The sequence below is a fragment of the Oncorhynchus clarkii genome, chromosome 14, assembly GCF_045791955.1.
Source record: "Oncorhynchus clarkii lewisi isolate Uvic-CL-2024 chromosome 14, UVic_Ocla_1.0, whole genome shotgun sequence".
In the NCBI taxonomy this organism is placed as follows: domain Eukaryota; kingdom Metazoa; phylum Chordata; class Actinopteri; order Salmoniformes; family Salmonidae; genus Oncorhynchus; species Oncorhynchus clarkii.
This window is the reverse complement of record NC_092160.1, coordinates 21108627-21132583: the sequence shown is the minus strand read 5'-3', so window position 1 is coordinate 21132583 and position 23957 is coordinate 21108627. Positions and strand designations below refer to the sequence as shown.

Sequence of the window (23957 nt, the reverse complement as noted above, 5' to 3'; positions counted from 1 at the left end):
GTGGAGAAGTTATCAGGGCGCCCAAGAAAGTCCAGCAAGCGCCAGGACCGTCTCCTAAAGTTGATTCAGCTGTGGGATCGGGGCACCACCAGTACAGAGCTTGCTCAGGAATGGCAGCAGGCAGGTGTGAGTGCATCTGCACTCACAACGAGGCGAAGACTTTTGCAGGATAGCCTGGTGTCAAGAAGGGCAGCAAAGAAGCCACTTATCTCCAGGAAAAACATCAGCGGCAGACTGATATTCTGCAAAAAGTACAGGGATTGGACTGCTGAGGACTGGGGTAAAGTCAATTTCTCTGATGAATCCCCTTTCTGATTGTTTGGGGCATCCGTAAAAAATATTGTCCAGAGATGACAAAGTGAGCGCTACCTTCAGTCCTGTGTCATGCCAACAGTAACGCATCCTGAGACCATTCATGTGTGGGGTTGCTTCTCAGCCAAGGGAGTGGGCTCACTAACAATTTTGCCTAAGAACACAGCCATGAATAAATAATGGTACCAACACATCCTCTGAGAGCAACTTCTCCCAACCATCCAGGAACAGTTTGGTGACAAACAATGCCTTTTCCAGCGATGGAGCACCTTTCCATAAGGCAAATGGAGCACCTTTCCATGAGGCAAAAATGATAACTAAGTGGCTCGGGGAACAAAACATTGATATTTTGGGTCCATGGCCAGGAAACTCCCCAGACCTTAATCCCACTGAGAACTTGTGGTCAATCCTCAAGAGGCAGGTGGAAAAACAAAACCCCACAAATTCTGACAAACTCCAATCATTGATTATGCAAAAATGGGCTGCCATCAGTCCGAATGTGGCCCAGAAGTTAATTGACAGCATCCCAGGGCGGATTGCAGAGGTCTTGAAAAAGAATGGTCAACACTACAAATATTGACTCTTTGCATCAACTTCATGTAATTGTCTATAAAAGCCTTTGAGACTTATGAAATGCTTGTCAGTATACTTCAGTATTCCATATAACATCTGACAAAAATATCTAAAGACACTGAGTCAGCAGACTTTGTGAAAAAGTCATTCTCAAAACTTTTGGCCACGACTGTACATCTGCATTGCTTGGGGTTTGGAGTTTTAGGCTAGGTTTATGTATTAGCACTTTGTGACATCTGCTGATGTATAAAAATGGCTTTATAAATATATTTGATTTGAAGTGCTTCAAAGGAGATAACCACGGATCTGTGTCACTTGAAATCGCAGCTGCCTTTGTGCAGGTGGTTCACCTCTCACAAATCTACCTTTAATTTAGTGGGGCTTTGAGCGTCAGGCTCTCTGTAGTTCAGAGATCAGAGAGAGACGACTCACACTTCCACTCAGACCCCCTTTAATTTAACCCATTGATCCTTCACGTGGCTCGAAAGGATCCAGCACTTTGGCACTGTCTTTCCTCATCATATTCCCGAGCCGCCCAAAGTCTTTTGTTTTCCTCTCTAACCGGAATGCTGAATAGCGGGAGGATAAAACAATGTCTCTGTTTAGATTGGTTCGTTTCCTGAGTGGAGTTTGTCACTATGTTGCTTTTCCTTTGGTCCAGCAGTGACCTCCAAGGCATGTGCTTAGATAAAGGTCCAGTTGTAACTCAATGTTGATTTTGGATTTGTTTTCTTCTGGAAAGCCACTCTCTCTGCATGAACTGGAAAACACTACTCTCTGTACCTGGAGTAACAGTCAACCCTTTCATTTAGACAATGGAGAGAGAGGGAGAATGAGAGTGTTGGGGAGTGGAAATAAAATTGTTCTTTAATATTGTGATTGAGCTATCCAGTGGTGACTGTAACTCAATAAGTTCTGCTGATGATGGGAGTGGAACAGTAATGTAGTAGCAGGTGAAGGCTTACTTTGGCTCTGTGTGGTTTTTACTGGAGTTCTCCATTGGCCCGGAGACTGCTCTTTACAAGTTAAAACAGAGCACTAAGTGACAGTCTCTGAACCTTCATCGCCCTCTTTACTGCCGCTGGTTAACACAAAATCCAATTCAGGAGTAACCCTGGGATTTTAGCAGCAGGTCTCGTAAACACCTCAATCCAGGCCGCTGAGAGTGGGGTTGGAACACGATTCACACTCCCCCACCATGGACCATCCATACACCGAATTCCAATGCAGAGGAGGTCAGATACATATTTACAATCCTACCAGCACACTAATCAAGGCCTCAGCGTGAGCAGGAAACAAAAGACCCACCCAACACGACAGTAACGGTGGTTGCTGCACCCTAATGGCTGCTAGGGCAAGTCTATAATTTTAACTCATTAAGTTTGACTAAAACTGTTATAACTCTTGTCATTAAACCAAACAAGGGAGACTGTAATCAAGGCTGCACTTCTAACAGGATGTAACGATGGGCTGCAACGTCACTGGAAGCCAAATCAGAAATAATTGGCGGTTAGCTGCCAGCATGTCACAAAGCGGTAATGATGTTTTGAATGACACGTGAGGTCTCTTTCTTTTGCCTTATTATTTTCTCTTCTAGGTTGTCTCTCAGGGCCTCATCCACCCCCTCTCCCTCCGTTCAGCTCTGGGACTCTGACTTTTCTCCTTTTTTTCCACACAAACCTGTCTCTGTTTTCTCAGGGGTTCTTTTGGCTGTGGCTGGCTGTCAGCAGGCCTGGAGATGGGAGCCTCACAGGAAGTGGTTAATGCAGAGGAGAAAGTCTGGGGAGTTGTGGTAGTGTGTGGGTTTGTGATGCGAGGCCTCGAAGGGATGGCCTGAGTAACATAAGCCATGAGCGCCAAGAGCTTTCTCTCTGTCTCTACTTCCATGTCTTTTCCTTGACCAGTTGGATCTAGCTCAGAGCACAGGGAGCACACACCCTACAGCACCACACCAGGGCCAATGAAGCCCCCTCTAAAACAACAACAAGCCTCCCCGCAGCACGCATTCCTACTGCAACTCCTGGCCCAAGCACACTCTCCCCATGTTTTCATTCGCGCTCTGATTTCGCTTCGTCCTCATCTTACATTCCCCTCCCCGAGGACATAACTGCCTCTTTGATGAGAGAGCGAGAGCTCGAGAGAGACTGAACCATTTAGTATGTTTGGGTACGACTGATATAACACTGTGTTCGCTTATAGAAAGTCAAGGCAGGTATACAGCGACAGACACACATCAGATTCAAATGCAGTTCACGACTGAACACCTCTCTCTTCTCCCCCCCAGATGCTGAATAGTACATATTTAATCAGGGCATTTCTGCTTTGACACCTACATGTCACTGGAGCATGTTAGACGGGAGGCTGTCTGAAGAATAGTCATCAGGATGTGACACAGACAAAGCCTTTAAAGCCTCAATCTTGCACTGCAGCCCAGCTGGTGCGTTGCTTCACAATATACTCGGCACTCAACGGTTGTCAAAAATTGTTTATCGTCAGCCAGGGAGATCTGTATTGGTTTGTGCCAAGTGGCAAGGCATGAATTTTAGCTGCAGCTGCTGTCTTTTATAGGATTGGGGACTTACAATTATACTGTACTATCTGCCCCTGACGGTGTTGATTCCCCGGGATAAACCCATTGCTGCTAACAAGCGTGGAGCCTCTCCGCCAGAATGGAAAAGTTTCCCCCTCCTTATCCTTCAGCAAACCTTGACATTTCCCCATGCAGACATATGAAGTATTTCTTAAGTCCTTTCACACCTTCATAGACAAATTGGATCAACCTATCGGTTAACCTTCAAGTGAAGGGGATAATACTCAACCACATTTCTAAAACATAAACCTTGTAAAGCCGAGTTGCACCCCACTGTTTTTTTTCCCTTCCTTTGACAATGCTTCATGTTTGACTCTTTTTCTCAGTTCTTTTGAATAGAGAAACAGTCTGAATATGTATCCTAAGTCCAAAACACCAGTGGCTCAATATGAACTAAAAGGGTATGCCAGCAGGTAGACACTCAAGTCTACTCTGCTCACTATCAGAGAGATAGAACAGGTGGGCGGGGAGGTAGTCACACAAGCAGTCACACGGCCAAAGGAAGTGATTCTTTCAGAGCCAATTAGGAGCCACCGTACAGCTAGGGCCCAGAATACACCAGTTGCAGAGGCCGGTATCCCAGAAGTCATTATTTCTTTAGTAGTTAGGCTGGGTTATGTGAGTGTGGCCTCGGGATCACTAGAGAAGACATGATCAGAAGGTGACGGGGGCAAAGACACAGGTGGCGGGAGAAGAAGCAAACAAACTCAAATTGAAGCTCTAAACTACCCTTGCACAGACAACAAATGGACCACTCTCCCTGAGTCGCTCGCCGCTTTTCATCATGTCTTCATCTCCCAAAATGTTTGAGCAAGAGATGACAAAAGAGGAAAAAAGGCGCCAGGAGAGAAAGAGAGGGCAGATTAGGTTCTGTCAGATGACAAATGTACAGAAGGCAGACCTGTCGAGTAGACTCCAAAGTAGGGCATTTGCCAACGAGATAAAGGAGACCACACTCTGTTGTCATATCAAACGGTGAGAGTGCAGTAGAAATAGTCCCACTAGTTGCTGTTAGCAGTTGATGTTATTCTTCAATAACACAGACCCCAAAGCAAATCAGGGGGAGAAAAATAGGTTTATTCAAAGAGAACAAATCATAGTTGTTATGCTGGGAAGTACAGTTGAAGTCGGAAGTTTACATACATACACTTAGGTTGGAGTCATTAAAACTAGTTTTTCAACCACTCCACAAATTTTTAACAAACTATATTTTTGGCAAGTCGTTTAGGACATCTACTTTGTGCATGACACAAGTCTTTTTTCCAACAATTTTTTACAGACAGATTATTTCACTTATAATTCACTGTATCACAATTCCAGTGGGTCAGAAGTTTACATACACTAGGCTGACTGTGCCTTTTAAACAGCTTGGGAAAAAAAAAAAAAAGATTTAATGGCTTTAGAAGTTTCTGATAGGCTAATCGACATAATTTGAGTCAATTGGAGGTATACCTGTGGATGTATTTCAAGGCCTACCATCAAACTCAGTGCCTATTTGCTTGACATCATGGTTGAAAAACGAGTTTTAATGACTCCAACCTAAGTTTATGTAAACTTCTGACTTCAACTGTAGCTATGAAACCCGGACCGAAGTTCCTCACATGTCTCTGACCCATTAATCATTATTTCCCCATTATAGAAAAACAACTATTTCCATTGATCGTTAATTCCCTCTTCACCTTTAGTCCTCTGCTTTGTGTATTTATCTTCACATATTTGTACATTGCCAACATTTATCCCAGTATCATGTGTCAGACAGAGCATCAGTCATGTTCATTGTTGTGTCAACACAAATACTGTTGACTGTTCTTTGAATTGTTATTATATCCTTACAATCTAGCAGTAGCAAACGTATGGTCTTTATTAGAGCAAGAAAGAAAGAATGAGAGCTGGAGACAATGGAACAGCAATAAGAACTGTATGCATGCATCCCTGCATGTTTCCTTGTGTTTGTGTGTAACCATTGCGTCTGAAGGCTTAGTTGGGGAAACAGAGAGGGGAGTTAAGGGGAGCATGGTGCTGCTTCTGCTAGCTGGTAGATATCTCTTCTCTAGCCCTGCTCTCTGTACTTTAGCACTCAGGCTGGGTCTGGGCCTGTGTACCGTAGAGCTGGGAGAGGTAATAGAGACTACTGGGACATAAGTTTTCCTGCCAGCTGTCTGAAGAGGCCCAGCCTCAAATCTCTGCTTCTCATCCCGGAGCTGTTACATGAGCCTAGGCTTCAGTGTTTCTCCTGCTGAATGCTTAAACCCAGCTAGGCAGGGCCTTCGCTTAATGGACGCTGGAGGCAGCCGTTTGTAGCATCAGCAACTGCCTCTCTGGGCACTCAAGCGCATTGGGTCATGGCGGGCTGCCCCGGCACAACTGGAGAACAGGTTCCTGGAGCTCATTGCCTGTCAGGCCCAGTCCTCAGGCTGCCCTCAAGCTCTCTTCACGGTCAACTAACAAGGCCTTACCACACTCTCTGCCTCTCCCAGACAGAGAAGGAAGAGAACAACAATGTTCTCAAGGTCTCAACACTCCTAAATGAAACAGCAGAGATGTTAGAGGTCGTCTTGAAGCTCAGGTCAATCACTTTTTTTTCTACTTGTCATGCAGTCATTTCACTTAGTTTTCTCAGGATATGTTCTGTGTTAAAAGCCATCCCGTTATTCTCTGTATAATGTATTTTAATTGTCTGCAGCAACACTGTGAGTAATGCAATATTCCACCTTTCCTTCATGGAAGACTAATCAGAATCCCCAGTCTACGAGATAAGCTATTAGCAGTAGGAGTCAGCAGATATCCCCCAGGTGGAATATGCCATTTGTAATGCTCTGGCAACTCCTATATGAAACTGCTGGATGAGTGTGATCCATGAAAGCAATCACAGATGGATGAGTCATTGCAGGGTTAAATCCTGCCAAGATTTCCTGGATTCCTCAACACGCACATCACATTTTCAGAATATTTTTAACGCGGAAGGTTACAGCACTGCATTTCCATTTCTGATGGATGGTAAGCAAAGTATGAATGCAGAATGTCTACCTCTATGTTAGAGGTTAGCCATCCCTCTTCTTCCTTCTCATCTCTTGGGTCAAACACTCAGGTCAGAGTAAGAACATAACTAAATATGGAGGACATGAATGAGATCTGTATGAATGAGTTTCTCTCCCTCACACATGAGGAGGAAGAGGTGGTGGTTATTCCACTGTGCTGTGTGTCTCCAGGCCCAGCTCTGCATCTCCATTCCCAGCTGTGTGACTCAAGGCCTAGGCCCAGCTGTGTGTGTCCAGACCCAGCTGTGTCTCCCCAGGCCCAGCTGTGTCTCCCCAGGCCCAGCTGTGTGTCTCCATTCCCAGCTGTGTGACTCAAGGCCTAGGCCCAGGTGTGTGTCTCCAGGCCCTGCTGTGTGACTCCAGGCCCAGCTGTGTGACTCAAGGCTGGGCCTCTCCACTCCTCTCCTCTTACCTTCATACTGAAGCCATTAATGCGCCATGGGTCATTATATCACCCTGGGAGATTCATCTCTCCTCCCAATGCCTCCTCCATCTCCGTCTTCAGTTAGCCCTGGACTGACTAGAACCAGCTGTTGAGGGGAAAAACAGGTGACCTTCGAAGAGCGTGAGAGGGACAGTTGAATTGAACACTCATGTTCACTCATGTTGACAGTCAGGCCACACACACACACACACACACACACACACACACACACACCATGATTTCCATCATTATCATTACCAGCCACTTCCCCAACTCCCTGTTATCATTAGACATGATGATGATTGCATGGATGAGAGTACAACCTCTCCCCCAGCTGCAGCTCGGTTCTAATTGCCTCACCTTGGGTTGTGGAGTGGTGAGACAGTCTGTCCGAAATGTTCCGACTGTGTGAAGGTCAAGCCTGGGCAACAAGGAAGATGTTATCCAAATGGCTTAACTAACTTGGCTCTCAGAGCGAGGATCATACCTATTCAGTCCGATAGACAGGTATTTAGTACCTACATCTCTTATCAACAAATGAGATGCTTCTCTAAGGAGTTGATCGCCCAAATCGCTTCAGATAATGGATTGGGTCTGATGGACGGCTGTTGCAGACACTAGTTTCCAGACCACGTCATCAAAAATCCTCCCCTGTTTCCAAATGTGGAATGTACATTAAGCACTTATCTTGCTCCCGGACTGTTTGTTATGCTGCCCTCAGATTCAATTTGTGCACTTTTTCATTCTTGACTAGCCTTATCTGATCAATGATGGTTCGCTAGCCTTAAAAAAAGAAGAAGAAAAAGAAACAATTTCAGGGTTCCCAAGAGAAAGAAAAGTATTGCCTTTTTGAGAGTGGGAGCACGCTTTTGAGATCATAGATTGAGGGAGGAGTGGAAAGAGAGGGTTTATATCCCAACAGTAAATTGGCTTTGGGGTTGAGAGAGAGACCTCTGTTTAGCCCTAATCAATGGGAGAAATTGGACACAGCTGGAATTCGCTGGTCAAATGGTGTTTTCTAACCTTAAGTTCTGCTCTGTATTTTGGGAGTTCTCGTGCTCGTCCGTTGACCCTGGTCTTCAGGGTCGGATATCACGTGTTTTTGGGGGTGACATCGAAGGAGATACAGTGCTTCAAAGGTAACAGCCCCTGGAACATGACTCTGTCATATGTTTGAGATGCACTCTGAGTACCTAACAGGAAATAACTGTTACTCTTCTCAATGACACAGAAAAACAAGCCGATTTGACCACATGATCTCTTATTTTGAAAGAAAAACATTGTGTACACACAAACATCATAAAATGTTTTCCTACATGGCTATGTAGTTAGCTATTGTTGGATTCCATTACACATCTAACAGAGAATGTACGCTTAAAAGCAGATGTCAACTGCTTGACACAGACAATTAAACTGTCTGTTATTACTCTTACACTGCCAAAACACATCCCTGTCTATTCCCTATAACAGCCTTGTTGGCTGAGCTAGATGCAAAATCCAGCAATCGTCCTACACTACATGGCCAAAAGTATGTGGACACCTGCTCGTTGAACATCTAATTCCAAATTAATCAGCATTATAATGGAGTTGGGCCCCCCTTTGCTGCTATAACAGCCTCCACTCTTCTGGGAAGGCTTTCCACTAGATGTTTGAACATTTCTGCTGCTTCCATTCATTCACAAGAGCATTAGTGAGGTCGGGACACTGATGTTGGGCGATTAGTCCTGGCTCGCAGCTTTCCAATTCATCCCGAAGGTGTTCGATGGGGTTGAAGTCAGGACTCTGTGCAGGACAGTCAAGTTCTTTCACACTGATCTCAAAATCAATTTCTCTATGGACCTCACTGTGTGCACTGGGGCATTGTCATGCTGAAACAGGAAAGGGCCTTCCCCAAACTGTTGCCAACAAGTTAGAAGCACATAATCGTCTAGAATGTCATTGTATGCTGTAGCGTTAAGATTTCCCTTCACTGGAACTAAAGGGCCTAACCCGAACCATAAAAAACAGCCCCAGACCATTATTCCTCCTCCACCAAACTTTACAGTTGGCACTACGCATTGGTGCAGGTAGTGTTCTCCTGGCATCCACCAAACCCAGATTCGTCTGTCAGACTGCCAAGATGGTGAGGCGTGGTTCATCGATCCAGAGAACATGTTTCCACTGCTCCAGAGTCCAATGGTGGCAAACTTTACACCACTTCAGCCGACCCTTGGCATTGTGCATGGTGATCTTAGGCTTGTGTGTGGCTGCAAGGCCATGGGAACCCATTTCATGAAGCTCCCGACGAACAGTTCTTGTGCTGACATTGCTTGAGGCTGTGGTTCCTCAGCAGTTCTGTTCTATGAGCTAGTGTGGCCTACCACTTTGCGGCTGAGCCATTGTTGCTCCTAAACGTTTCCACTTCACAATAACAACACTTACAGTTAACCGGAGCAGCTCTAGCAGGGCAGAAATTTGACAAACTGACTTGTTGGAAAGGTGAGCTCTTCAGTAAGGTCATTCTACTGCCAATGCTTGTCTATGAAGATTGCATGGCTGTGGACTCAATTATATACTCCTGTCAGCAAAGGGTGTGGGTGAAATAGCCAAATTCACAAATTTGAAGGGGTGTCCACATACTTTTGTGTCTATATAGTGTATATCCAAAGCCTCCCTTTAGAGAAACCAGCTGCATCCCAAAGAACCAATATCCTTGGAAATAAATCGGTATTTTTCCAATTCCGTTAAAATGTTTGAGTATTGCACATCTAGATGTGTGAGCTGCAGCTGAAGCAGGCATCGGCAGAACCCAATGGCTCTGCCCCTCTCAGAATCCATCTCCTTTAGAGGGGCTGGCAGCTCTGGTGGCTCAATCCCCAGCGTGAGTCAGAGAGATGGAGGACGGAACACATGTTTGCAGGCAGATTGCACATTCGGTGGGGAATAAATTGCCTACTGGACAGCCAGACTCCACATTGTCTGGTCCACTCTACGTCAGCCTGCCCTTAAATACATCTGTACAGGACCTGTCATCAATGCTTTCTTCAGTTTCTACTTTCGAAAAGGCCTCCCATCGCTCGGTGTTGTCGTCTGGTGGTTTGTTGTCTAGTGGTGGCTGCGCTTCGTCGGACCAGTCTCAGTCTCTGTCTCCGGAAGTTAACATGTGGTAGTGTTTAGCTTTCTAATGCCCCGGGCCCTTCTGGCTGGTCTTTAGGGAAATATCTCATGGAAGACTACCAGCAAAATGATTGCGGCCCAGTCAACACAGCAAACGGCCAAGTGTGGAATAACTCTGGTTATCAGGATCTCTCCAGAGCTAACCACCGTCCAAAACTCACATACAAGGCTCACACAGACGCCAAGCCATCTTAAACTGTCCAAATCAGTTTATATTGCTTGTGTAGTTTATCTATTTTTTTTTCAATAAAATCCTTCATTCTATGGTTGGCTCCTCTGGCCTTAATAAGCTGTTATACTCCCCTTCCTCTGGTAATGAAGTGTAACTATTATCCTGGGCTGGGCCTAACATGCATATGATTATCTTGGCAACGAAATAACTTCAGTATTATTGTTTAACGGTCATTTGGAAACGTCTTTCTCTTTTTCGGTACCAGTCTCCTATGTGTTTCCCTCCCTTGATATGCCGTTCCGACAAAGCATTGGGAAACTCTCTCTGGTTATATTACACTGACACATTCTTGTAGTCTGACTGACATGGTCAAGATGAATCAGAAACCTCCTTTTCCCAAGTGCTCCATCTGGCCTTGCTTTAAACAATGCACGGTTTTTGCTGTGAATATTAACCAACATGCTGCTCTACAGAAGTCATTCATATTTTAGTGTTATTTGTGTCCTACATGTACTCAGCATGTCTTACTCAAATGTAACTTATCTGTGTGTGATCGGAGTTCTCCATAAAAACTTAACGAGCCATCACTATTGGTTGTTTCAGTGAAAGGCTTTTCGCTATGCGAGGCCCAGCTGCTGTCTAGCTCGGTTTACCACGTGCCCTGAGGAACACAACATGCTCCCACCCTGCTCATTCCTGTCCAAATGGACCTACCTCCTGATCTCATCGATAGCTCTCGCATAGACGCTAAGTGCTACTTTTGGTTCGCCAATGAAAACAATTACCACAGCCTCTCGCTGTTAATTTGTGATTAAGATTGCATTATTGCCATGTGTCGGGCCTGACAGCCTGTCATAGGAATGATACATCCTGACGAGAAATGGGCCCCATGCTTTCATTGTGCCCGACAGCTCCAGCAAACCTGCTGGCTGCCAATTTCACCCCCTTCCTCTACCCACCACAAACTGCTCTCTCATAAATGGATTCATGGAAGATTGTATTAACAAATAAAGGGCTCTAAGAGAGGGATGGCGCTTGTTGTTGGAGTCTTACATCTTAGCCACTGGGCAGTCAGTAAAACACGTTTGGTGCTGGCAAGTGGTTTTATCAACTGTCAAGCCATAGCCTCAAGGGGAGGTTGAGCGGTTAAGGTTTTACTTGGCAATAGCATAACTCTATTTATTTGCAAACTTTTGGTTAGGATGGGAACGAGGCTGATGACTAGTATAAGTGTTTTTTGGTCCGTTTTCCCGTTGCTTTGAAATGACCACATGTAGTTATCCTGTCCACACTGGACACTGAATAAACTGGCAGGCAGTATGTGATTTCCCCTTCCAGGCCCCATCAGTCCACACATGGAGATATGAGGAAACATGCGGCGTGCGGCAGAATTGAATCAGTGAGCATGTATACTAGCAGATAGCAGCTAGATCAGGGATGGGCAACTGGTAGCCCCCGTTTTGTTGGCCCACGGACTAATAAAATAAAAAAGGTTTTGCACAAGGTCCTTTTTTTCTGGATCTTTGTAGAATTTCGATCCATTTTGAGTCGCACAAAATCGTGTGTTTTCTACTCCGACATTTCATCCACAGATAGAAGGGGACACCTAGTTATTTTCTAGTGATCTCTCCTTCAGTAGTAGTAGTCTTCTTCTGTGGACTTTATATGTCGGTTGGCAACCAATTTTAAGGTGCATTATCACCAACAACTGGACTGGAGTGTTCCCCTCAGTTTATCTTTCAATCACCCATGTGGGTATATGCTCCTAAAAAGCAATGAGGAGATGGGAGAGGCGTGACTTGCAGCGCGCTAAGTGTAAAAAATAGAACTAAGTTACATTTTAGCAGACACTTGTTGATGTATGGATGTGGGTACCCAGATCCATGAGCCACTGCGGCCCCTCATGAGTTTCCCCACCCCCATCAAAGTTGCATATCTTTGAGCTAGATATAAGCTATCACCATCCCTCTCTCTAACCTATTCCGCTGCTGCTGCTTCTAACCCGAGCCCAGCAGGACAGGAAACTCACAATGGGACAATACCATATTGGAATGGGGCTGTAGGAAGCCTAGGGGTTAAGAGTGTTAGGCCAGTAACCGAAAGGTTGCTAGTTTGAATCCCCGAGCTGACTTGGTGAAACACCTCTTGATGTACCCTTAAGCAAGGCACTTAATAATTCCATAATTTCTCCTGTAAGTCATATATATCCTGTATGTTTGCTAAATGTAAAAAAAAAAAAAATCCAATGTGTTAGTTTTAAGAGGACAGCTGAGGGTGAGGACAGCTGAGGCGCTGGCGAATGTTTCAACAGCGTCCCACAGAGAGTGTGAGGTACCCATGTGGAAGATCCAGCTCGCACAAGGTGTGTGTGTGTGTGTGGGGGGGGGTCCAGGGCCCGTCGTTGTCCCACTTACTGCCTGCAAAAAAACATAGACCTCCCTGTGGGGAGATCAGTGATTCCTGATGTTTTATTTTCTCTGGGCCTCTAGTTACTTTGTCTGAGGCTTGGTCTCCGTGAGAAGCTCTTGGCCCATGAACAAGGCTCATCCAACCGTCTCACTGCACTTGACCCGGGGACTTATGGGTCCGTGATGTCATCGCCAGGGGACTTGTCATGGGGCACTTCACCTAATCTGAGCGTTTTGAATAATAGGCTGTATCCAAATGATGCGGAGAGAAAAGTGGATACAGAAAATAATTCACCATGAAATGCAATGAATCAAGATCTTTTCACAGCCCTGTAAAATTAAAGGCCTCATAAAGTCATCTCCTCGGATTACAGTTTCACAATATATATCCTTTTTTTCACATGGAAGTCTGAATTTTATAAAACATTTGTTTACAGTTTTCTACAACCATGTACCAGTTATTAATTTCTTAAACCGCCAATCATACATTCTTTCAGCCCAGAGGTTCATTGAACACATATAGGTTGGCCCTTATTGAACACTTACTGTATGTAGGTTTTCAAAACATTGTTTCACTCCTATGCATCTATCCACAAGACGTTTTAGAATTAAGGCTGGTTTACATCATATAAACAATTGTCGTAGTAACATCGTGAACATTTTATTGTTGTCCGATATCAGACTTGCTGTCATTATGAAGAAGTATAAACACAAAATGACAGCCTCTGCATGACGACAGCAGCCCGCTGCTTCAAATAGCATACCTTCTCTATTTTATCACCAATAAACCCATCCATCTTAAAATACATTCAGTAAATGTCAACCTAGCAAGCCAGGCAACTAAAAGCTAGCTGGCCAACCAGTTCAAATAATGAGTATAGCTGACAAGGTCTTAACTTTTGCTACTTTTGATGAATTATAACCCCCAAAAACATAATCATTTACAAGGTAAATGCGAGCTTTCAGAAAATACATTTCTGCCACAGTGTGATGAAATAAAAGTAGCACTATGTCAAAATTCACACTTAGAAATTCAGAATAAAACTGAGGTCTGACTCTATACTTGCTTTGAGGGGTTAAATCATATTATTGAATCCCCCTCCCTATTCCAGCAGCACAGTGTAAAGTATAAACAATATATTCCCTGAAGTGTTGTGTTGACAAACTGCCTGGTAGTGAGGCTGAGGCTGGTTGTGTTGGGTGCCTCAAGCAACATCTTCCCCTCACTACCAGCTCAGGAGATGCTGTTGCCTCTTGTTCCTTCAAATATGCAGATAGTTTCTGGGGATCTGGTTGTTTGTTCTGGGTATTTCCTGGGAGACTCACACCTTGGGCTTAAATAAATAGAGGAGTTGTGATGATTAGCGGCGAGGTGCGCAGCCACTCCCATAAGCCATCTTGAGTGGATGGGGTGGGGGTGACCAAGGAGTTTTCCTCTCTCCTTCTGCCGCCTCCACCTGAGTATACTGTACATTCCTTCCTCCCTTCCTTATCTCTCTCTCCCTCCCTCCTTTCCGTTTTAAAGACAGTATGCTCACTCCCTAGGGGTGGCTCCCAGACAAAGGGGCCCTGCTAGTTTGTATGCATACGTACCTGTATGTGTGTATGTAAATAAGAATTATTATTATTTAATTATTATGTGTGTAAAGGTAAACTTAATAGGAACGATTGGCTGACACATAGTGTCACCTATACCGTGCGGAATCTCCCTGACACACTGTCATTAAGATTGGGGCCAGTCTCCTGAGTCGTAGGCTGCTTGTGTGCTGCCTGCCTGTCTGTGTGCTGCCTGCCTGTCTGTGTGCTGCCTGCCTGTCTGTGTACTGCCTGCCTGCCTTTGTGCTGCCTGCCTGCCTGTTGTGCTGCCTGCCTGCCTGTGTGATGCCTGCCTGCCTGTGTTGCCTGCCTGTGTGGCGTGTGCCTGCCTGTGTGCTCAGTGGAGCAGCAGTGTGTGGTTCTCTCCAGGATTACGCTGGGAACACAATTATCTCCCTGGCTTTGGGAGGCTGACAGAACGAGCCTTGGGGAAGGGGAGCTGTGTTTGTCAACTATCTTACAACACGCACGCACACACACACACACACACAAGCTGCTGCTGCAGGCTCGCTCCAGCAGACCAGGGCTTACATTAGTATTATACATGAATGTGTGAGAAACTAATATGGAGGGCCTAGCTGCTGGCGTCTAAATGGTGTAGATGTTACCTGGCAGGGTCTTTTTAGAGTGTAAAGCTTGGTTTCCATTGGCTTTAGAGCCCAGTTGGATGAGTGTGTTCCTGTGTTGTATTAAAAACTCTTTCATCACTCATATACTCCTTTTAAACACCACTTTGTCTTTGTTTCTCCATATGTGTAAGGCTCCCAATGTGTATTGTCACCTATTGTGCTCATAACATAATGTGAATGTACATTTTCTAAATAAGCCAGAATAATATATATTATGAAAATAACAAACTTAAGCAAACATTGAATAATTTCTTATGGGTCAAGGCCATTGCTACACTTTCCATACACCAGTTATGTTCCACAGAATTGAATAGGCATCCCTTCTGTTCCTTCTACAGTGAAAAATGAGGTGGATGAGACAGACGCCAGGGTGACGCAATTCAAGAAAAAGGCGAAGGAGCTGCGAATCTTGGACGCAAAAACGGCACAGAATTTGTGTAAGTACTCATTGCCCCTTTACCAAGCTTGTCCATCTGAGAAGAATGTCACTATGTCCCAGGAATGGTATAATTGAATTGTGAAAACTGGTTTTTAAAATGTAATTTGAGGCTATATGCTACCCAAATTTGGGCTCAATTAGGCACAGTGTGTTTTACAAATGCATGTTACATTCAGAGTACATGTGCCATATAACTCCGCATATAGGGCAGTTGCACTGTAGGACAGTCAACACCTACTAGCATTTTTTGCATTCAGGGCACAATGTGTTTTATCAGTCCCTCTAGGATGGAGCAATTCTTTGATTGCAGAATTCCCTGCATATTATGGGAAGGATTGACCCTTCACTGCACTGTTATCACATAAAACTGTTCCATCCTCCACATTACAAAAAGTGTGCAATTTCAACCAATCACTGCAATTTAACCACATACAATTGTTCAATCAAGTCACACGTTAACAACCTTTTTTTGGTCAGAATTGCCGCAGCAAAATCAAGCATTTTTGCCCGTAGAGATCACAAAAACAATGCAGCAAAATCCTGGAGGGACTGTTTTCTAAACACGTATTACATTCAGAGTATGTGTCATATAACTCATCTAGCACATGGGGCTGTTGTACTGTAGGACGGTCAAGCTGTTTTGTTCGGCACTTATGATGACTAATGTTCTTAGGGCTATTTGCATACCCTACAAACAGGAATACTGTTTTACCTGAGCTGTGGGTAAGTGCTTTCTTGGCAATGTGCTGGGGGTCATCACTGCTACAGATGGATGAAGTCCCAGCCCCCTCTGATACCATTTGTAAAATCAACACAGGACAGGATCAAGAGACAACGCCGGGCGTTTGTTTTGTGATTATCCCTAGCAGCAGGTGTGGACCATATGCTGTGAGCAACACCATCACTGTTTCTCTCTCCACCTCTGACCTCTGACCTGCTAGACTTCTTCCTGCATCCGATGACGAAGAAGGCTTGCCTGGAATTCAAACGGAATATCTCTTTGTTTTTCTATTGTTTGACCTAACTAACTTATCAGTGCATTGGATCAATATTCAGTTTGGATTCCAGTTCCTCTTTCTCATAGTAGCTTAGCCGGTTATCAGTTATCGATGGATGGCTTATGCCTTACCAAGGAGAACCCTCTGTCACATTGACAGCTCCCAGTCCCCCCCAGGCAATATTCATGCTTTCAATGCTAAAATAGCAGGTCACATAAACGCCACCTCTTCCCTTGTCTATCCCTGTTTGTGGTTCTACTGGATCTGAAAACAAAGTATGTTAACATGGAGGGAATATACTTTAAATCTCCAGGCTGCTGTTGAGCGGGTGGTGGCACAAGTAGGGGCTAAACTCATATGTCAAAACAGGGTGAGATAAGATCCCAGAAATAGCAACAAATAGCAACTACACCGCCCCCTCCATCTCCATCTACTCTCTGACTCTGATTCCAGTCATGTTGACAGTGCGGTATCAAGTATTGCTTCATATCATCACTGTTCTCTTGTGATTGACATATTGATGATTACATCGGGGAAATAATAGACGGTTGGTGTTGGGGCGGGGAGCCTTGCTGGAGTGGGTGTAAGGTGTGTGTGTGTGTGTGTGTACTCTAGAGTGGTTGACTGACTCACCTGCATACTTACACACTAACATGCCTACTCATCCCCTCAGGAATATGCCTCTGCTTCAGGGACTCAACTAATAGTGGTGGTGTGATGCCTCTTTGCTAGCTGGACATTGACTGGACACTGTGATGACTGTGATGGGAAATTATACTCAAGCCCATTAAGTCCTGTGAGAAGTCTCTGACTAACACTAACCACCTCCATCTACCTCCAGGTTTCTCATCATCCTCCCAGACTAACACTAACCACCTCCATCTACCTCCAGGTTTCTCATCATCCTTCCAGACTAACACTAACCACCTCCATCTACCTCCAGGTTTCTCATCATCCTTCCAGACTAACACTAACCACCTCCATCTACCTCCAGGTTTCTCATCATCCTCCCTGTCATAACATAATGGTCTCCTAAGTCCTCAATGACATTTTCAAGATTTGTGCTGTAAAAAATCCTATTTATTTCTAAATGTAACCTGGGGATGGGTGTGGAACAGTGGGGGACAGTCCAGCTGTAACAATAGATGGGAGTGCGGGTTCTTACTCGAAGTCGTTCCATCTGTGCTGATATTGCCTATATAGTACACTACCTTTGACCAAGGCCCATAGGACTCAAAGGTAGTGCACTACCTAGATAATAGGGATAATAGTGTACCATTTGGGATACAAACATGGATTGAGCGCTGGACGGGGAGTGGGGTCAGGCATGCTGGAAATGGAGTCACCCCTCACCCATACTGTGCATAGTGATCTATCAGCATTAAATACACATGGAACAACTGACATATTTTTTGATGTTATTTTCAACGGTTGTCCACAAGGAATTCTACCACCCGTTTTGGCATGAGCCAAGTTCATTTCCCTCTATTGAGTCTGTGCTTTAACGTTATAGACGCCGAAAGAGAAGAAGAATGATCACACTTCACTATTGTTTTTTCAATGGTTCTTTATTTTCCCTCCCTCCACTCTTCATACAAATCTGATCTCTTTGCCAAGCTTTATATAATGTATTCAGCGTTGTTCAGAGCCCTTCAAGGTTTTTGTGGTGGTTGATAGATATATTATGAAATAAAATGTCTCCGTGAGACTGGAACTGGAAATAAATGAGTATATGCATCTGCCATTTAGAAATTGTTGAAAGGCAAGTCAGATAGCTGATGATGCAACAGATGAGCTGAAATTTTCTCTTCCACCAATTAAAATGTAACACCATCGAAAAATTAAAAAATACTCCCATGCAAGTTGTTCAACTTCCCACAGTTGAAAATACAAAACTTAATTTGAGAACCTGCTAAATGAATTGCTTGTTGAGGACATGAACATTTTTTGAATATGATGTGAACACACAGAGGAAGTGGACTGGCATGGAGTGGGCATGCTATAGCAGCTGTGAAGACACTCATTACCAGACCTCCACTGGTGACTCCCAGCGTACCAGCCTACCAGCCATCAGGTCCAAATTCCCCCTGAGGGCCTCCTCCAGGCCCACCCTGGAGACTGGGGCTCCTGCTGAGAATGCCTGCCTAAGATTCAGCAGTTTCCTCGCATTCCATGTAACTCTCAGAGCTGCTGTTCTCGCTGGGAACCTTGCTAAGATGTAGCGGGGCTAGTGAGGTTCTTGACCACCCCTCACCCACAATTTACAAGGGCATTACTTATTTGAGTTTCTGTCCTTGTGTTATGTTGAATCTGCAATTTAACCAAAGGTTAGGGGATTGACATATCAAGTCATTATCTGGTAATCGGTGCCCAAAATTGGTGTTATTTCAACTTGCTTCTATTGTCACTGGGAAATGTGGATGTTTTTGTCAGACGGACACAAACAATCCCATTGAAGGGCTGAAAGTGTATTACTTTTCCCAGTGTCAGGTTTGATCTGGGCTCGTGAAAGGTGAAAGCTCTCTTTTGAACCTGCCGGTCTAATAAAAAAAAGGGAGGAAAATGACTCCCCTCTTCCCATTTCTATCACAACAGCAATTTTCCTGGGCTCATTCCGGCTGCCTTATGAAGAGATCCGGGACATTGTGCTGGAGGTGGACGAGGAGAGGCTGAGCGAATCACTGATCCAGGTGAGTCCAACCTTCCGTCTGACCCCTGTGTGTGTATTTGTGTGCGTGCTGAGCGAAATTGTTATATTGACTGACGTCAGTTCAACTATTTGAATTCCATTTAGTTTTTAAAAATTCTGTGAGCTTGGTGTGCAGTTTCTGTAGAGATAAATCAGATCAAGCCTGAACTGTGCAATGTAGTACAGAGTTATAGTTTCCAACAGGCCAATATTCTATTAAGTTTTGTGCAGAAAACATGATCAATAACTACAATGACCATAATCCATTCCACACCCGCTTAAACTTGCCCGGTCTGTGTGGAGCAGAAACATAAACTGAGAGAAGAGAGAACGCGCGATCGAGAGGGATTCAAAAAGTTGCTTTGTGAGCCTGAAAATACACGATGCAAGTGATATTTTCTGTTTAGCAGTCATTAAAGTATGCCTTATTTACTTTGAATAACTTCTAAAATAGGGATTTTGTCAGGCAGCATAAGCAACAGCTCTATAGAGATCAGACGATGACTTGGAATGAAATAAAACACATTTTTTATTAAAGTAAAGTAATGTGAATAAATTATGATGAGCAGTAATGTCAGTCACTGTCATCATGGGACATGTATTAATTGTTTTATTCTGTGTTGTTACAGCAGTCAACCCACAGAAAGCATAGTGCATTTAATGTAAAAAAAAAATGTTTTATCCAAACCTAAATCGAAAAATGTGATAATTTTTTTATAATTGCACCGAAACAACCTCAAAAAGCACTAATTGCTCTGCACTATCGTGTGTGGGTGTGCATGTGGCCATATGTGTGTGTATCAGAGGAGGCTGTTGGGAGGACAGGCTCAGTGTAATAGCAGTCAGCCCCACCCCATTCTCCCAGACCATAAGGACCTTCCATTCATAATAAATGGTATGGGACATGGCTTGGCAAAACTCTCTCCAACTCCACCCTCCTTTCCCCCACCCGTGATTGATGATCTAGCTAGAGGCACCCTATTTAGACTTTGCTTCTGTGTTCCTTGTCTGGGAGAACGCAATAATTGCAAGTGGGGCGTCTGGTTTGAGGTAGAGATGCATCGGCTTGGCACAAAAGGCCCAATCTGCATTGACATCGCCTGCCCAATCTTTTATCGCTCTTGTCCTGCAGCCCATTTGCCTTTTGTGTCTTTCTGTCTAATGTGAAGTAGGAGGCGTATAGAAGGGGGATGAGTGAATTAAAAAGGAGCACATTTCTATGTAAGCTTGGCAGTCAAAGTCTCTGTGAGATTGATCACTAGTGAGTATGGGTCTTGTCGCCCCTGTGCTGTGAGCTGTCTCTCTGTCTTGACTGGAACACAAGCAGTCTGTCAGCCTTTCTCACTCAGCAAAATAGATAAATAACCTTGCAGATAGGTAGTGAAGACACACAGCACTTCTTCTTCTTCTTTGCTCCAAGCCCCACCGCCACTTTGCCGAGGAACAGGGAATCTAACACGGTGACCTTTTTCCACATTCAGCCTTTCTGTTGAGGAGAGATGAATCTGTCAACAGAACAGCGGACATATACCATCCCATCGCCGTTCCCCATCCCTGTTCCACACACACACGCACACATGGCCCGGGGGAAACGGACACCCCTTAATGTCCCCTCACTTGAACACTCGGTGCCTCATGCAGTCCTAAGTGCAGCCATGGGAAGCGGTAATATCCCTTATTGGTTGTGTCGCTGGGCGGACTTGGGGAATGGAGCGGTTGCTTGGTGTGAAGAGGGTTGTTGGTAAGTGGTGATGTCTGAGAGGATAGGCGTCGGGGGAGATATGGATGCAGGTTGATTCAGAGGGGGAAGAGAAAGCCTCCCGCTGGGATGACACGTCCCTTAGTGTGGTCCCATCTCAACTCATCCCACTGATTAATCACATTACGCTGACTGCTCTCTGCTGCACGCCAATCACCATTTACACACACACATGGCTGCACACACACACACAGCCAGGCTAGGATGATAATGTGGATGCTGCTATGAGGTAGTGAGCGTGATGGTGATGTCATATAGACGGAAGGAGGGAGGCTTTGAGAGATGTGTTAGGTACAGAGAGTGGTTCTCTGTGGAGAAGGATGGGTGTGAGAGTACAATTTCATTCTGCCTCTCGATTCGCCTCAAGCAAAGGTCAAAGGGCAGAGTGAGAAGAACCTGGTCTGGCCCTCCTTCAAACTGCGGTCAAGGAGGAGTCAGCCCCCAGGAGATGAGAGCGAGAGATGGGCGTGAGTGGCCTCACCGTCACCCCCTTCACCAAATTGACCGCAACAGAGAAATCAAGAAAATGGTATACGTAGATCAAGGGCCTCTGTAGTCCTCTCACGATGACACCGATACTGTCCCTGCTCAATATGAACTAGGGATCCCAGGGAGCCATTCCCATTAGGCAGACTATTTATTGAAAATCCACTTCAGTTTCAAAGGGCACCTCTGCTACAGCTCTTTCAAGGAGGAATGTTGGATGTGGATGAATGGAATAAAAAAAGATGGATAGGTAAATAAATAGGAGGGAGTGAAGGAGGGCTCTTAATGTATATAAGACCTTATTCAATCACATAATCTTCCCGGCCCCATGTCGTCATGTCTAATGCAATGATTTTTCTGCGAAACGTTGCGGCATGCCGGTCTTGACATATCCATCTGTACAATGTGTCAACCCGTCCGAGTGGAATACATATCGAAGTTGATTGGCTCTCCTTACTTTGCATTAGTAGCCATCAGCGCCCCCGGCGTATGATGTACAGGTCCCTGAACTTCGGCAGTCATCACCAAACTCTCACCACCATTCATCCAGCACATCCATCCATAGGAATCTGCCTCTTCCATCTTATTAGCTTTACCTATGTCCTTACTCAGTACAGATTCCCTTCCCCTCAGTACAGATTCCCTTCCCCTCAGTACAGATTCCCTTCCCCTCAGTACAGATTCCCTTCCCCTCAGTACAGATTCCCTTCCCCTCAGTACAGATTCCCTTCCCCTCAGTACAGATTCCCTTCCCCTCAGTACAGATTCCCTTCCCCTCAGTACAGATTCCCTTCCCCTCAGTACAGATTCCCTTACCCTCAGTACAGATTCCCTTCCCCTCAGGACAGATTCCCTTCCCCTCAAGACAGATTCCCTTCCCCTCAGTACAGATTTCCTTCCCCTCAGTACAGATTCCCTTCCCCTCAGTACAGATTCCCTTCCCCTCAGTACAGATTCCCTTCCCCTCAGTACAGATTCCCTTCCCCTCAGTACAGATTCCCTTCCCCTCAGTACAGATTCCCTTCCCCTCAGGACAGATTCCCTTCCCCTCAGTACAGATTCCCTTCCCCTCAGTACAGATTCCCTTCCCCTCAGTACAGATTCCCTTCCCCTCAGGACAGATTCCCTTCCCCTCAAGACAGATTCCCTTCCCCTCAGGACAGATTCCCTTCCCCTCAGTACAGATTCCCTTCCCCTCAGTACAGATTCCCTTCCCCTCAGTACAGATTCCCTTCCCCTCAGTACAGATTCCCTTCCCCTCAGTACAGATTCCCTTCCCCTCAGTACAGATTCCCTTCCCCTCAGTACAGATTCCCTTCCCCTCAGTACAGATTCCCTTCCCCTCAGTACAGATTCCCTTCCCCTCAGTACAGATTCCCTTCCCCTCAGTACAGATTCCCTTCCCCTCAGGACAGCTTCCCTTCCCCTCAGGACAGATTCCCTTCCCCTCAGTACAGATTCCCTTCCCTTCAATAGATTCCCTTACCCCCAGTACAGATTCCCTTACCCCCAGTACAGATTCCCTTCCCCTCAGGACAGATTCCCTTCCCCTCAGGACAGATTCCCTTCCCCTCAGGACAGATTCCCTTCCCCTCAGGACAGATTCCCTTCCCTTCAATAGATTCCCCTACCCCCAGTACATATTCCCTTACCCCCAATACAGATTCCCTTCCCCTCAGTACAGATTCCCTTCCCCTCAGTACAGATTCCCTTCCCCTCAGTACAGATTCCCTTCCCCTCAGTACAGATTTCCTTCCCCTCAGTACAGATTCCCTTCCCCTCAGTACAGATTCCCTTCCCCTCAGTACAGATTCCCTTCCCCTCAGTACAGATTCCCTTCCCCTCAGTACAGATTCCCTTCCCCCAGTACAGATTCCCTTCCCCTCAGTACAGATTCCCTTCCCCTCAGTACAGATTATCTTCCCCTCAGTACATATTCCCTTCCCCTCAGTACAGATTCCCTTCCCTTCAATAGATTCCCTTACCCCCAGTACAGATTCCCTTACCCCTAGTACATATTCCCTTCCCCTCAGTACAGATTCCCTTACCCCCAGTACCGATTCCCTTCCCCTCAGTACAGATTCCCTTCCCCTCAGTACAGATTCCCTTCCCCTCAGTACAGATTCCCTTCCCCTCAGTACATATTTCCTTCCCCCCAGTACGGATTCCCTTCCCCCCAGTACAGATTCCCTTCCACCCAGTACAGATTCCCTCTGTGAATAATGTCCCTTTGCAGTCAGCTGCTACTCTATGATCTTCTTCTGATTTTGGCTTTTTTCAAGGTTGCAGAAAGTTCAGCACCGTTTCTTCATCGGCACGTACCCAGAAAGACGTCAGAAGACCCCTGCGTGTCGGCACAAAAGTCCCACCGTAACGATTAGATCAAAACAGTTAATTTATTTGTTAAATAAAATAAATAAAAGTTTGCCCAGTAAAAAGTGGGAACACGTTACAGCAAAACCGAGGCAAAGGTCTCCTTGAAAAGGCCGGCGGGCTGACAAAGGTCTCCTTGAAAAGGCCGGCGGGCTGACAAAGGTCTCCTTCAAAAGACCGGCGGGCTGACAAAGCCATTCAGTGCTGTTGTGAACCATGAACAGAGGAGGCTGTGAAAGAGACATGTGGAAGTGCATTGTCTGGGCAGGCTCATGCAATCCCAGTTGGGGGGAGGAGGGGGTCTGGTTCCATTGT

The 23957-nt window shown here is 45.4% G+C and overlaps 1 protein-coding gene across 1 annotated transcript in view; it reads left to right on the top strand.

Annotated features, from left to right (window-relative positions):
• The window catches only part of LOC139366406 (diaphanous-related formin 2), a 691096-nt gene that overhangs the window by 352388 nt on the left and 314751 nt on the right, over positions 1–23957 (top strand). Inside the window, exons 21-22 of the mRNA XM_071103857.1 lie at positions 15237–15335; positions 18931–19025. Of these exons, the coding sequence (XP_070959958.1) occupies positions 15237–15335; positions 18931–19025 (194 nt within the window). The remainder of the gene's footprint in view (positions 1–15236; positions 15336–18930; positions 19026–23957) is intronic.